At 41.2% G+C, this 15,720-nt stretch overlaps 1 protein-coding gene across 3 annotated transcripts in view; it reads right to left on the bottom strand.

Annotated features, from left to right (window-relative positions):
* LOC129711981 (SH2 domain-containing protein 3C-like) overlaps window positions 1-15,720 on the bottom strand; it is a 115,862-nt gene that overhangs the window by 63,720 nt on the left and 36,422 nt on the right. For 2 of the 3 annotated variants that reach the window (XM_055660072.1, XM_055660071.1), the window contains exon 4: window positions 8,956-9,616. In XM_055660072.1, the coding sequence (XP_055516047.1) occupies window positions 8,956-9,616 (661 nt within the window). Of the gene's footprint in view, window positions 1-5,529; window positions 6,109-8,955; window positions 9,617-15,720 lie in introns of those variants that run through there. The other variant, XM_055660073.1, reaches the window with a different exon arrangement.

Here is a 15,720-nt window from a genome sequence, read left to right as displayed (position 1 = left end):
TTTATATTTACATAGTGTCTCACAATTTCAAAGTTTTTTTAATTTGAACTTTATAAAATTATAAAGATACCAAGTTAACAAGATCAAGAGGGGTATAATGCTTAGAGGATTCCCTGGGAGGGGTGAGATGGGAGTGATTTAAGCAGGACTTCCGGAGCAACGTTTTCACAGAGGGCAGCCCTTATCTGAATGAGCTGCTAGAGGAAGCTATAGAAGCAAATGCAATTATGACTTTTATAAAAACATGTGGATAGATCTATAGATAGAAAACATGCAGAGGGCTGTAGGCTAAATGCAGTCAAATGGGATTAGCCCAGTGTTCAAACTGGGTCCGCGTGGACAAGGTGGGCTGAAGGGCCAAGTTCCTGATGCTGTACAGCTCTATAACTCTAGAGTCACTGTTTCAGTATAGAAAAGATGTCAGCCAATTTATGGAAACAATAGGCTCTAACAACCACTCATAAGTTTGGCAACAAAATCACAATCACGAGGAAGAACAATTTTCCTGCTGAGCCTTTTTTTTTAAACTGTTGTAAATGTTCTCACTTCCACTCCTGAAGATACAGAATGTTGTCATGTGATGTCAAGCCAACAGCACAACAGGTCGCACAAGAGGATTCAACTGTGGGTGGTTAACAGCCAAATTCAATACCTCTAATTGAAACACATACCCCCATGAAGATTCCAGTTGAAGCAGGAATCGTGTCTGGCTCAACTCCGAGAGAAACCCAGGGGTGTTTCATCTGGGCCTGAGGCCTTTGTGTGTTTTATATTCCTCAATAGCATGTTGGCGACTTTAAACAACCAAGGCCCTGCAGAATAGCTCAACTTAAATGTTAGGCATAATGGTTGGGGACCCTCTTTTGTTAATTTGGAATAGTCAGGAGGGTTATCAAGTATGTGGGTCAGGCTACTTCAAGCTATAACGTGGTGCTCACTTGCTCTTAATAATCCTCTTGTTGACTCTGGATTAGTTCCACCATCAATCACCCAGTGATACTGTATGTGTTTCCTCCTGGTCTGGTCTCCATGACAACAGATTACTACAATCAAAGCCAAATAACCTCTCCTTTACTTTTTTTATTCAGTCTTTTGTTATTTTGTTCTGCCTACCCCCTTTTTCTCCGCAGAAGGGAGCCAGAGTTCCTGTGCTGAAGCAGGGTCACTTTATCACCAGACCCTAAGGGCAGCTCCGTGTAAGATCGCGCAGGTCAAGGAGTTACCACAACCCTTGTTTCCTCTGTCTTGCCCTGCGTTATGGGGCTGGGATGCGTGAGTGAATGCATTGTTGAAAATTAAAAAAAAATGATGCTATGTTGACACAATGTCAACATAGTATCATTTAAAAAAATTAAATGTAATGGTATGCTTGGGATGATGGATGAGGACAGGTAAATGTCCTGCATTGTATAATTATCAAATTTTGGAGATAAAATAATTGTTTGGGGGGGAAAAAAATCTTCATAAATGAACTCTCGTGCAACCCTAACAGAGTGAGGGTCAACTTATTCAGCGGGCTGAGTAGAACAGGTTTGTGGAACGTCATTTAACATTCCATGCTCATAGACCACAATATAAAACCATCTTGACTGAGGAAAGTGCTGACTAGTTGCAGCTGTGTTGGGATAAACAGAGCATCTAACTGGAAGCCCAGGGGTTGGTGAGAGCAGAGCAGAAGATGGTTCAGTTTACATCTGAGAGATCTTTTACTAATACTGAGCACCTGAAATCAAAGTTTTCTCTTCACAAGGATTAATGCCTGTCAACATGATCATCACAGGAAAATGTCACCAAAAAATAGACCAATGCTTGTAAATGCATCCTTTTACTAGGTACACTGTTATTTATTGTCCGTCCGTAGAGAGCAGTGAGGGTTAATCTCTTTGGTGGGTCTGCAATCACAAATAGTTCCAAACTATATTTCCTTCACAATTAGTTTCATGGCCATCGTTACTGATACAACCCTTGTGTAACCTACTTGAATTTACCTGTTATGTAGAATTTGAATTCATGTCATGAGGTCATGTGACCTGCACATTCTAGCCCAGTTAGGCATGACACTGGCTGCCATGGTTTGGATTGGCCACCACAGTGATAACAGAAACTTAGACTTGCTCCTTTGTGCAAATCTATTCAACCCTGCCCCGGGTAGGCAACAACACGAGAGTCCACTCTATCTTTGTCCAATTCCACCTCATGTTTCTTTCTCTCTAACAGATGCTATCTAACTTAATGAATATTTCCATCATTATCTGGATAACTTGCATTTCTCCCCGTATGCCAGAATGTATGCAGGAATATCTTGCTGTATTTTTCTTGCTCTTATTACTCTCCTGTAAAAGGTACCACAACTCCAACAGCACCATGGGACAGATGCATCAACTCAGCTCATCTATCTTCCAGTGAGAGATGTGATGAGGATGTCGCTGTGCACAAACACAGCTTTTGAATTAAAGTCTGGAATAACAATTCTGAAGCGACAAAGGAGAACAAATGAGAGCTTATGGTGGTGAACTATTGAAGGAAATGACACATAAACAATTATAAGCCAAACAGTGAAAGGGAAATCCTCTGGAGTCAAGTTCCAAGTATCTGACTGACTTCCTTTCTGTTGCATTTTGTACAAGTCAACAATTTATAAAGTACAGAAGGCACATGGGTTTAAAATAAGGTTATCCATCTTTCTGAGGAGCTTTCAAGCCTTCTGCAAGTACAAGGTCCTTATTGAGGTATTTCAGATCTTGAGAGGCATGGATAAAGTAAATGTTCTGACATTGTTACCATGATGGTGGAATCTAATACAAGAAGGCATATAGTGAGAAGAAAAGGATTTAAGTGGAACCTCAGGGGGAACTTTTTCATTCATTCATTTAATTCATTTTCATTCCATATCAGGAATTAGCTGCCAGAGAAACTATAGAAGCAGACACAGTGCGCTATAAGCCAATTGCCAGCAAAAGGTATGCCAAATAGGTTTGCGTGGCATGGTGGATCAAAGGGCCTGTTTCCGTGCTGTACAGCTCGAATGACATTAAGGCCCTTAGATCTGTCTGTCACCAAAGTCACACATCTGGTCACTGGAACTTTGGAGCAGTGCCAGAAACTGCTAATGATAATTTGGAAACTTCACCCTGTGTTCAGATTTCCCACCCAAATTTGCCTCTGCAATCTCCTCCCTGCATGCCTCCAATTCTGTCCCCATGCACATTCCAGATTTTAATTTTTTCACCTTGATGGCCATGTAATGTATTGAAGTATTGAAGTTCTCTAGGAGGTGGCCATTTGGCCCATTAAAGCTCTCAGTCCCCCGTCTATGTCCCTGTAATCTCTTCTCTCTTTAACAACAACATTTGAAAGACATTTGGACAGGTATATGGATAGGAAATGTATAGAGGACTATGGACCAAACGCAGTCAAACAAAACCAGCTTAGATGGGGCATCTTGATTGGCATGGGTGAGTTGGTCGAGGGGCCTGTGTCTGTGCCATATAATCCATGACTCTTTCCATTTCCATTAACTGCACCCGGATTCTCCTACCAACAATCTATACTAGGGGCGATTTACAGTTGCCAATTAATTTATCAAGCAGTTTAGGAAAGAACTGCAGATGCAAAGGTGGACACAAAATGCTGGAGTAACTCAGCAGGACAGGCAGCATCTCTGGAGCGAAGGAATGGGTGACATTTCGGGTCGAGACCCTTCTCCAGACTGATGTCAGAGGAGCCCACTCCCCTCATATCAGTCTGAAGAAGGGTCTCTACCCGAAACATCACCCATTCCTTCTCTCCAGAGATGCTGCTTGTCCCACTGAGTTACTCCAGCATTTTGTGTCTACCTTTAATTTATCAAGCATCCGTCTTTAGGATGTAGGAGGAAACCAGATCACCTAGGGAAAAGAGCGTCAGTCACAGGAAGAACATGCAAACACCACAGACACCGCCCAAGGTCAGAATAGACCTATGCACCACCCCTATCCTTCCTGCTTCTCAGTTTATTTGAAACAGCCCCTCAAAACCTTAATCTTTAATTAAGCATCTCCCCAATGTTTTCGCTGCGGTCAATGACAAATTCCTTGTGAAATGCTCTGCAATATTTTTACTCCATTGAAGGCATTGCACAAATCCAATGGTTTTGTTTCATGCCGATGAAGGCACTGCAGTTAAAATCAATTTTTAGCTTAATATTCCTTATTCACCTTTGATAAAAACCATTCTCTCCTGCATCATTTGAAGACATTTCTGAAATTGTAAACCCTAGAACATCAGCCCAACCCCACCCTCTCTATCCCAGTCCCAACACTGTATTCTGTAAGTACTGGCTATTTGCTTGGATACAATTCTGATGCCTTTGGTGGTTATTCTTGTCCAGCTAGTACTGACACATGGAGGGATCTCAGCTGGGCACCTCCCATCCTCATCCAGCAGGAATCTCCAGATGTCAGAAACTTTGAGGAATCAGATCCCCAATGAGTCCAGAATAATGAGGCTAATTCTGTTACAGTTAAAATCAGCCGGCTGAGGAGAAACCAGGATCAGATCACATCAACCCAGCTCAGTGCTGTACGGCACAGCTTCTGCTTCAGTCTAAGGAAGACCACATGTCAAAGCTGAGGTGCATTTGGGTATTCTGTTAACAGAACATTGTTGGCCTAATACAGGGAACTTACTAAACTTGGTGCAGACGGTCAGGGATCCGAGACAGCAGTTAACAAATGCAAACAGCATTTTAAGGGAAAATTCAGCCACTAGTTCCCGCTTCCTCTCCATGCCTTTCATTTGATCTCCTTGGCAGATAAGAGTTAGTTTAAGTCTCATGTTTGGCACAAACATTGTGGGCCGAAAGGCCTGTTCATTTGCTGTACTGTTCTACGTCCTCCTTATCTTTTCAATTGTTCTTTTTATCCTTACCTGGCATGTTTTCCTGACTTGCATTTACTTCCTCTCTCCTAAGTGTCTTTCTGCATTCTCTGATCATTTCCATGCAGATGTCTTACTATCTGCTCTTGCGTGCCGGTCTCTTTAATACTGTTGCACATTTTATGCACTGACCCTATGTGTCACAATTATAGCTATCTTTGACATTCTCAGTCCACCTCTAATTATTGCTCTGGGCCTCTTTTTAACAGATTACTGACTCTCACTTTTTGACAGCCTCCATCCAACCTGCCTATTGGGCACCCAGAAGCTTTGTCACAGCAGCAGACACAAGGAACTTTCAACTCATGGCTAGTTAAACAAACGTTGGCAGTTGTTATACTTAAAAACAGCGGCATGCCCCATCTGCAACAGCGATGGAATAGCTACAGACGCACCAAATCCTTCCAGTGAGAACAAAAGTTGTTTCAGAAAACAAGAGGGAAGTGAAGAAAACTTAAGCTGAAAGCCAGTGAAACAGTGAATCCTAAATTCCATTTACCCAGACTGAAAATGCAATTTTATTCAAAGCAACAGCTGGATTAGATTAACTTCACAAAGCCAAGAAGAACAGGGGAGAGGGGGAAAAAATAGACAAAAGCATATCCAACCTACCTCAGACCCATGGTCCAGCCTCCACCGGCTAGTTCTGTCATCTGTCCTCACTAACGTAATATGCCTCCAAACAGGAGTGAGTGGCTCTTGTCCTGCTCCGCTGAGCAACAATTAAGGTACTCGGCTCCCACTGTAAAGGCTTGACTGACAGCCTCACAGAGAGACTAATCCAATCTCAACAGAACTCTCACAAGCGGGTAGAGAGAGAGAGGAAAGAACTACTTACGGAATGTACCAATCCAGCCAAGTGAGGGGGCAGGGATTTAATCCCATTTCTTGCCTGGCCGCTGAATTTTCGTTAAAGTATTTGATAAATTTACTGATGAGGTGTAACATTCAGAAGTTTGACCTTGTGAATGGGATTATAGGATTGTAGTAAAACCTCATCTCCCCACATATGAATGAACATTCTGTCTTGTTGAAAAAAATCTCATCATCTCCAGCCACTTTCTCACGCATTATCCACTTTATGTTCTGCTTGTACTGGAGAATTAAACTATAAGCTCCCTTATTCTAGTTCAAGACTATTTGTGTTTTGCTTCTTGTTTAATATCTGCAAGATTTACTAATCACTTTAGTTGGCCAATGACCAACATTTTTTCAGTACAATTTATGTAACTTTAATGAGTTGAATTCATTTATTCAGTATAACTTATCTGAGAGCAAAATCAATTTAAAATGTCAGTTTCTAGTTAAGAAAAGTATCTCCAAATGGGGAAAAAAGGAAGCTGCCTTGAGTTGTAAGGCTGTTGGATATATTCCCCCCCCCCTCCCCCCCCCCCCCCCCACAAGTTTAGTTCAATGTCAATAGCTTTTTCTTGTTGGTTCACTTCCACTTTATATTGATTTCTGACAACTACATGCAGACTGGCCATTTTGCTGTAGCCACTAGCTTGACCATGACACCTTCCCCAGCCAAGTAGCCCGTCAAGATATAGCTGCAATTCTCACTGCAGAGTCAAACACCAGCAGCTGCTGGTTACATTAGTGCAGTTTCTTCAAACTAGATTTTTTTTTAAATTCTAAGATACTTAACGGACACTTAAGAGATACTTAAGGGCCTGTCCCACTTGGGGCGTCATTTGCACGTAATTTACGCGTTACGATGCACGACGTCTGCGTCGTGATGCGCACGTGATACGCGCATGGTGCATGGTGGCGTAGGTAGTGACACGCGGTTGTGCGTGGCGCCCCAGGATTTTGGGATGTGGGACAGGTGACACGCAAATGACACCCAAGTGGGACAGGCCCTAGAGAATGCTTAACAGATACTTAGAGAAAAACTGCACCAACACAGTAATGACTCGAGGAGGGGTTTGGTTAAAGAACTGCATTTTAAAGGAGAGAAGTAGAAGAAGTGTGGGGCAGGAATTTCAGAGTGTGGGTGCCAGGTAAATGAACGCAACACCACAAGTGGTAATGGACCAGGATTGGAAAGATACAAAGAGAGCAGGTTATTGGGCCTTGGGAACATTTTCACCCATTCCACAATGTAAGCTGAGCCTGCCAAATCTTTATTGAGAACTCATAACCCACTTTTCCATTAATATTCCTGCCCAACTGATGCAAGGCCATTTAGATGAGTTTCTGAACGGTTACCGATTCTCATAGAATTGGTCCTGAATCCAAGTGGAGAAAGCATGGAAGGAGATCTGTCCGGAGTACATCTGTGTTGATCAATAATGGGTAGATCACGAGAATTCCAGAATTATTGAGATATCCTACATGGAGTATATGTGCGTAGAAAGATTAGTGTGGGTTCACCCACATAGGTCCGAAAAGACCAGAGTAACTTTTGACAGACCTGAATTGATCTGGAAGTAGTCAACTTACACCAAAGTGACTGGACCATGGTTGGTCTAGGCCTTCATAGGTTGACCATTATAGCTTTGGGCTTGTCTGACCTCTTTGTTCTTTTATTCACCTGTTGTAACCAGGATATAATATTACAGCACAAAATCAGGTCTGTCAGCCCAACTCATCCATGCCGACCAAGATGCCCCTTCTAAGCTAGTCTCATATAGAGTCACGGAGGTGTCCTTATGCAATGGTCCTTTCAGGGACCAGGGTTTCTCCATCAACAGCACAGCAGTGGAAAAATGACCCCAGAACAATTTTATTCATACATTTGAGCTCCCCATAATCAGCAGTTTCATTTTATTAAAGGAAGGATGAGCAATTCCACGTCTCTAAAAGGTTTATGGTTTGCAATGACCTTTGTAACAAATGCACATTCTATCATTGTCCCTGTCAGTTTCTGCTCTTCTCCCCCTCCCCAATTCTAAAAGACTTGAATTGTTCACTGGGGTGCAGTTTCAGGTTCCAGATACCTCACCAAGACCTTGTTGGTGGCGACAATCAGGGGCTCACTCCAAAACGAGTTTAGGGTCAAATGAAAATGTCAAAACTGAGGCCAATATCTTGTTATTGGGCAGGGGTTATTAAATGTTAAGAAAACAAAGGGAGTGGATGAAGTCAACAAACAGATGACCTATGTATGGCCTGTTGCAATGACGGTGTGAGGGCCAAAGTGACCTGGTCTGAAGAAGGGTCTCCAAAACGTCACCCATTCCTTCTCTCCAGAGATGCTTCCTGTCCCGCTGAGCTACTCCAGTTAAATTCCACTTATGCAGCTTACAAACAAAAGTCATAAACACTGATTTTTTCCGTTTTAGCTACCCCACTCCCCTAGTATTCCCCTGCACATACACAGCTGTCAACCTAGTTTGTTTTACTCCCTTTGTTCACCTTGCCCATTCCCTCTCCACCTGGTTTTCATCTGAAAATGATTCCCTCGTTATCTGGTCCACCTTATAGCCAACCAGCCTCTAACCCATCTCAGTCCTTCACTATTATTCTGCCACAAACTGGCAATCTTTCTTCCACTCCCTCAGGCCCAAGTGTAGGGTATTAACCCAAGAATGTTAACTTGCATTTTTCATTTCCACAAATGCCACTTGATCTGCCGAGTTCTTTCAGTGTTCTGTTTTTTTGTTCTATTATCCAGAATCTTCAATCTTTTTGTAATCAAGCGATTGTCAGAATTCACATAGCACTGATTAGTTAGACTGAATGGCTATCATTCTTTCTAGGGCTTATTTTTTTTTTAAATTTATCCAACTTGAATAATTGAAACAAGATTTTTATTAAAGAACTAAATTAGGGAAGAAATTATTTGCTGATCAAATGCAACATTTATTTGTAATTAAAGTTGAGTAATGTTACTCAAGTTTTATACAGTTTCCCCTTTCATCGGTTGCCAATCCAGGTTGATTCAATTAAAATTGATTGTGAAACATAAAATAAAAGGAACATTTAACAACTAGAGTTTTTCCAAAAAACATTTCAAAGTTTTGAAGTGCAATATAAGTGTTTTCATATCCCAGACCTTGACCTGAGCTCAAGAAAGAACATAGATGATCCTACCTGTCATCTGTCAGCTCACTCTTGTCAGCAGTGATTTCTGTTCCTGTATGATTACATTGGTCAGCTCCATCGTCAGCAGGAAACGCCTGAACTTCTCCGTTTGCAAGTTCATTTGATTTGCTCTGGCTATTTTTAAGTTGCGGTTCAACGTGTCTCTCCTGATCATCCTTATTTCGACGAGGAGATGACTGGGCTGAGTTTGACGTCGGTGCTTCAGAGTCAAAGAACACTGGCTTTACGTGGTTGGTGGTCTGACATTCCTGGGCAACACCGACCTTGTCCGGGCTTGCCACCTCAGCCAGCGATTGCTCCTTATCCGGTGTTTCATTTTGGTCACTATTTGGCACGGGTGGCAGAGGGCCAAGTCTACTCCTTCCTTTGGTCTGTCCTTCAGCAGAGCATGGCTTTTTGTTTGGCTTCTCAGCCCTGTTAGAGTTCCGACGTGGCATTGTGCCAACGTAGGTGTACATTTCACTTGATCGGACATAGCTGGGGCTGCGGGGCACCGTTTCCAAATCATCCAAAGTTCCCTGCGCAGTCTCTCTACAAATCTGGAAATCTAGACGGTTGTCTCCCAACTCTTTCTTCTTACCGTCAGAAGAACCGCTGAAAGATCGTCGGATGTTTGTTAAACTGCCAAAACCCTTAAACTTAAAGAACTCTGAAACAAAGGGAACAAAAAGAAATGAGTTAAGATATTATTGCATGTAGAACAAAAGATCGCTATTTAGCCCATCAACCCTCTTCCTTCATCAGACTATGCAAATGTACAAATATTGTGGTCAACATATATCCCTCTCTCCACATTACCATGCAGCCCATGAATTGTTCTAAGGGAGTGCTGGGCTTTCAAATGAGACACTAAGCAAGTACCTCATTGACCTTCATATGGACACAAATGATCACATGCATATTATTTAAAGAGCAGGCGAGTTTTTGTCAGATGTCCTGAGTAATATTTACTAAACCAACATCTCAGAAAATCAGATCAGCTGGTTATTATCACATTGCAGACATTTGTTGTTACATTACTTGTATGACAGCAGTCACTATGATCAGAAGTACTTCATCGGTTGTAACATATCTTAGAACAACCCATAACTGGAACAAGTGCTATAGAGATTCAAACCCTTTGTTTCTTCACCATATTATGAATCCAACCAACTACTTTACTCTAATATTTAGTTGATAGCGAAGAGATTATGAAAAAATGGAGTACATGGAGTGGGGGGAATGAAAGGCATGGACTGAGCCTTAGATAATGAATAAAAACAATGAGGAAATAAATAGGTCATTTTAGGCTCTAGAGTCCACATGGTTTGGACTTGGGAGCCCAGCTTTTCACAATCTATATCAATGATCTGGATATGGGAAATATGTATAATGTTAAACTTGGTAATGTTGATATTACAAAGTTGGGTGACAGTGTAGATTGTGAGGAGGGTGCATGGACACTTCAGGGGAATATAGATTATGGTCACGGACACTGCAGGAATACTATTTGGTCGTTCACTTTGTTAAAGGTGGAGTGTCCTTTAAATTATGAAATATGTGGATCACTCCACATGTCTCCAGAACCAATTCCTAGCAAAAACAGTCACTGATGATGCAAAAATCAGTGCACCAGCATAGCCTCTGGCTGATTAAGAAAAAAAGGTTTTTGAAGCTCGGCACAGTGGTGCAGTTGGCAGTGATGCTGCATCCCATGTTAGAGACCCAGGTTCAATCCTGACCATGGGTACTCTCTGTGTGGAGTTTGCACGTTCTCTGTGTAACTGCATGGATTTCCTCCAGGTACTGCAGATTCCTCCCACTTACGAAGAGGTGCACGCTTGTAGGTTAATTAGCTTCTGTAAAATTGCCCCTCGTGTATAAGGAATGGAATGGGAAAGCGGGATAACATAGAAGTAGTGTTGTAGAACAAGTGATCCATGGTCGGTGTGAACTTGGTGGACCAAAGGGCCTGTTTAGAACAGAGGTACAAGTGGTAGATGATCTAATACCATTCCTTTCACACTATTACCCAAAGTGATAGACATAGAAACATAGAAAATAGGTGCAGGAGTAGGCCATTCGGCCCATCGAGCCTGCACCCCCATTCAATATGATCATGGCTGATCATCCAACTCAGTATCCCGTACCTGCCTTCTCTCCATACCCCCTGATACCTTTAGCCACAAGGGCCACATCTAACTCCCTCTCAAATATAGCCAATGAACTGGCGTCAACTACCTTCTGTGGCAGATAATTCCAGAGATTCACCACTCTCTGTGTGAAAATTTTTTTTCTCATCTCGGTCCTAAAAGATTTCCCCCTTAATCTTCAATTAAATCATAAGACTGAGTTTTAATGGGGAGAAAAAAGCTGCAAGGTACTAGAGAATAACAAGACCATTACAAGACTAACAAGACCATTTCAAGCAGATTAGCCCTTCCAACACAAATTAAAACAGAAAACACTGGATAAACTCAGCAGGTCTGGCAGCCTTGATGGAAATAAATAGAATTGACATTTCTGGCTAAAGACCCTTCGTTAGAACACACTCCCAGCCCTTCTAACATCATGAATAGCTTCCCCAGACCCGTCTGGCTTATCCCTCCCAGCACTGATAAGAATCATCTCGATGCCCATCCCCCACCCCACATCTCTGCATCGATCAGTAAAGAAATAGAAATGTCAATTAATATCCAAATCCGACACCACATTTTCACAACATGACAGCAGAGAACAGAAACAATCACCCAGAGAAGCACGAAACCCTGAGGGCAAGAGGGGTGAGGTAAACGCCGCATATTCTTTCCATAATTCTACTTTCAGAAACTGTGAAAACTCAACCCATGGGCTATTTATAGCCTTTTGATGTTGCGTAGCCTTTTCTCATGAAGCTGCCTGTGTGATGTGCTGGGGCCACCATGCTATTAATTCAGGACTTCACCATTGTGAGGAAGGTTTCACTTCGCACCAGGCCCTAACTGATGGTAATACTTTGTTTAAAATCTACCAACATCCTCTGGGGTGGTTATTCAACTGCAGAAAGCAATTTAGTTATGGGTTTTTTTTTCCCATATTGTGTCCGTTCTTAACTGGAAACATTTCAGCTGGAAGTCATGGGATATTTATCAGAATGAGGACCTTTGGCTGAAATTTGTTCCCCTTGAAACCTCGAGCCCAGAAAGTGCATAAATAAATTACAGAAACACCACTAAACCACCTACTCCCCCCCCCCCCCCCCCCCCCCCCCCCCCCCCCCCTCGCAACGCACTCATTCTCTCCATTATATTTTCTTTGTGTGAAATTTCAATTGAGTGTTTTCTTTCATGAGAAAAACATGCAACTGTAATATCCTCAGCACATTTTAAGTTCTGACGTTGCAGTAACTGTCAGGGAATCCAATTATTAGCTTGTGTGTGGATCATCTTATGGTTGTGGGGGGAGAAGCGAACACTGAAAGATTCCCAGAGTTTAGCCTAGCCTTTGGGGAGACGATGAGAATTCAAAGGCTCTCAGGTATTTCTGGTCACATTCTGAGAGAGCATGTGGTGTTGGTAATGAGATGTCTGGTGCAGCTCAATGGCCAATCCCATGACTCAGTGACATCTTAAAATAACAATCTGTCTGTGGAACCCTTGCTTGAAGGAAATGATGTAGCTTAAGAATGTTTGCTTCTAATCAAGAGCTTTGGGGTTAAAAATGGAAAGCTGAAGTAAATTGAACATTTTTTTTTGTTGGACCTCACTTAAGGGTTAGGGCTTCTCCAGCTAGTTCTCATTAACCCTGACAGTGTCCCCTGTGTGAATCTGTCAAACATCTGTATACACAAAGGGAAAGGTCATGGGAAGGGAAAGGTTGCTGCACACATCCCTTCACAAAGGGAAAGGTCATGGGAAGGGAAATGTTGCTGCACACCTCCCTGCCATGATTAAAAACATTCATATAAAAAGGGCCCAGTTTTGGTCACCCAGTTATAACAAAGATGCCATTAGGCTAGAAAGATTGCAGAGAAGATTTACGAAGATGTTGCCAGGACCCGAGGGCCTGAACTATGGGAAGGGGAGGAATTTACTCCTCGGAGTGTGCAGGAAAGACTTAATAGGAACCTGAGGGGCTACTATTTTGGATGTGTTGGATATATGGAACTAGCTGCCAGAGGAACTATTTGAAGCAGATATAATGACAATATTAAAAAAAACATTTGGGCAAATATATGGATAGGAAAGGTTTAATGGGATATGAGCTAAAAGCAGCAAATGGGACTAGCTCAGATGGGGTATGGACAAGTTGTTTCCATGCTATATGGCTCTCCGACTAGAATTGACCGGGCATCTATTATCCTCTGACTTCCAGATGAAATCTTTTATATCTTCAGACTATTCAGAAACCCCTTACAGCTCATGAAACATATTTGCTATCGTGATTTAGGAGAAATGTCAGTCTCTTATAGAACTATAGGCTCCAGCATATAACACGGTGCTAAAAAAAATCATTCCTTTTGAGGGATAAATGTAGTGAAGGACATGTCCCTGCAACGTTTGATTCCTTATTTAAATAGTAGCACCCTCAATAAACAGCAACATTTAGATTCTATGCAGAGACATCACCCTGGATTATGTGCTCAGGGAATGAACTGTGAGGCCTCAATCTTGTGAACCAGAGGTGCTAACCACTCTCTCAAAACTGCTCCTCTAAATGGCTGCCTAAATTCCTCACAGTCAAAATCACACTGATTTGAAATTCAACCAATCAGTTAAGTACCAACAAGTTAAAGAGAGGGCTAATTCATAGACAATTCTTTGTGCACAAGCCTATATATTTTGGCAATAATTTAGCAATAATTCTTCCCATATCACTCATGCAGCAATATCATTGAATCTCTCACTCTCTAAGACAGTGTGAAAATAATGATGCAGGCCGATTTCAATTTTGCATAAAATAACTACACAATATGAATCAAGATGCAATCAGAATCAAAAACTGCACCCATGGATGTTAAAATTTCATGCCCAAAAGAATGGGATATTCGATAAAATAATTAACGGTTTACAGAACTGTATGTAATGTTAATGTTTCAACATTACACACCTAGTGTCAAATCCTGCTATGCAATGGCTCAGTGTGCAACTAGATGATAACATTATATCATGGAGTATTCTGTTCCTGTGTTATACACACAGTGCTATGGGTCCCGTCCCAGTGCACACTATATTATAACATGGTGGATTAGGGAGTAAAATGTCCTAATGAAAGTTATGCCATATACATTGTACTTTTGAATATCCTGTCCGAACGTCTAATTATATAGGCAGTGCATTATCCCAGTGTATTACAGTACAGCTCACTAGATTATTAAAGTACTTTTTGAGCATTTCCATGGTGATTAAAACCTAGCAGCTTCTAAATTTGTTACTGACTTGTTGCAGTTAATGGCATTCTTCTGATAACTCAATACCATATTCAGGTCTAAATATTTTCAATTATCTAAGTTTGAACAAACCACATAATTTTCAAAATTAGCTGGACAATTACAAGAAAATTTGATATTTTATAATAAAAATCTGTTTCATTTAGTAGAATTTACATTTGTGTATGATTGATGTGGTGCTATGTAATACCCATATGTATGTTTACATAATAAATGATGTGACCGAGAATTTTTGATTATTCGCAAAGATTGGGGATATTGCAATATATGTCCCCAGGCATTTAACTTATGTTATTAGGCATAACATTCTGCATCTACTAGATTTTTATAACCATTCACACACTTATAATATCATGGGCAAGTTAACAATGCAATAGATATTAAATAGCATATATATAATATGTATAAAATAAATTATAATAGTACATGATATGTTAAAGGTGACTCTTTGACCTGCAAACAAAAGTTTGAAGTGATTTATTCTAAACAATCTGTAATCAAAAAGTGCTGTTCCCAGTTTCCTTACCACATGAGTCACATTGTAATGTAATTGAAGTGGAATTTTGTTGTAAATATTGGCTGGGAGAGTTTGCAAGCCCTTGAAGCCAGCGCCATCTAGCTGATCTCTCTCAAGTTCACTGGGCACCAGCTGTCCCCAGCAGGATAATCACCAGAAGTACATTTCTTGGCTTGCAAAACAGCTGCAAACACATTCCAACGACATACTTACCACGTTTACAAAACAGCACATTGCCTCACAATGAACCCAGCATTAGGAAACTCAGCCGTTGCAATCTATAACAGTCCCAGGACGTTTGTCTATTGAGCTAATACTTAGATTAAAAAAGCCATTTCTAAATTTACATATTTTTTTCCTTACTGGATTTACTTTTGACTATTTTTGGTCAACCATGGAGAACTATATACTCTAATAGCAGGGAGACTAGCTGGGAGGATTACTAATGTGTAGGAATACTGCACTGTTAGAGGTTTCCATGAGATGTTAAACTGAGAACCTCTGAGACATAAAGAATCTCACAGTTCTTCCCCGTACCTTGGAGAATATGTATCCCTGAACTAACCTCAAAGAAAATAAAGATAGTATCTCTTTGCTGTTTGTAGAGCTTGCTGTGAGCAATCTTGGCTGCACAGTTTCCTTAAATAATGGAAATTCTTCAAAATATACTGATGTGTTTTTGGATGACTTGAGATGATAAATACAAGTTCTTTCTTTGTCACCCATTACTATTTACTTCATCTGACAAGGTGAGAATGACAGGCCAAATTTAATCACAGATCTGATCTCGGTCACTAAGAATTGGCCTCAACTTTGTCATTGGATAACG

Source organism: Leucoraja erinacea, chromosome 31, assembly GCF_028641065.1.
Source record: "Leucoraja erinacea ecotype New England chromosome 31, Leri_hhj_1, whole genome shotgun sequence".
Classification (NCBI taxonomy): Eukaryota; Metazoa; Chordata; class Chondrichthyes; order Rajiformes; family Rajidae; genus Leucoraja; species Leucoraja erinaceus.
This window is presented reverse-complemented; position numbering and strand designations above follow the sequence as displayed.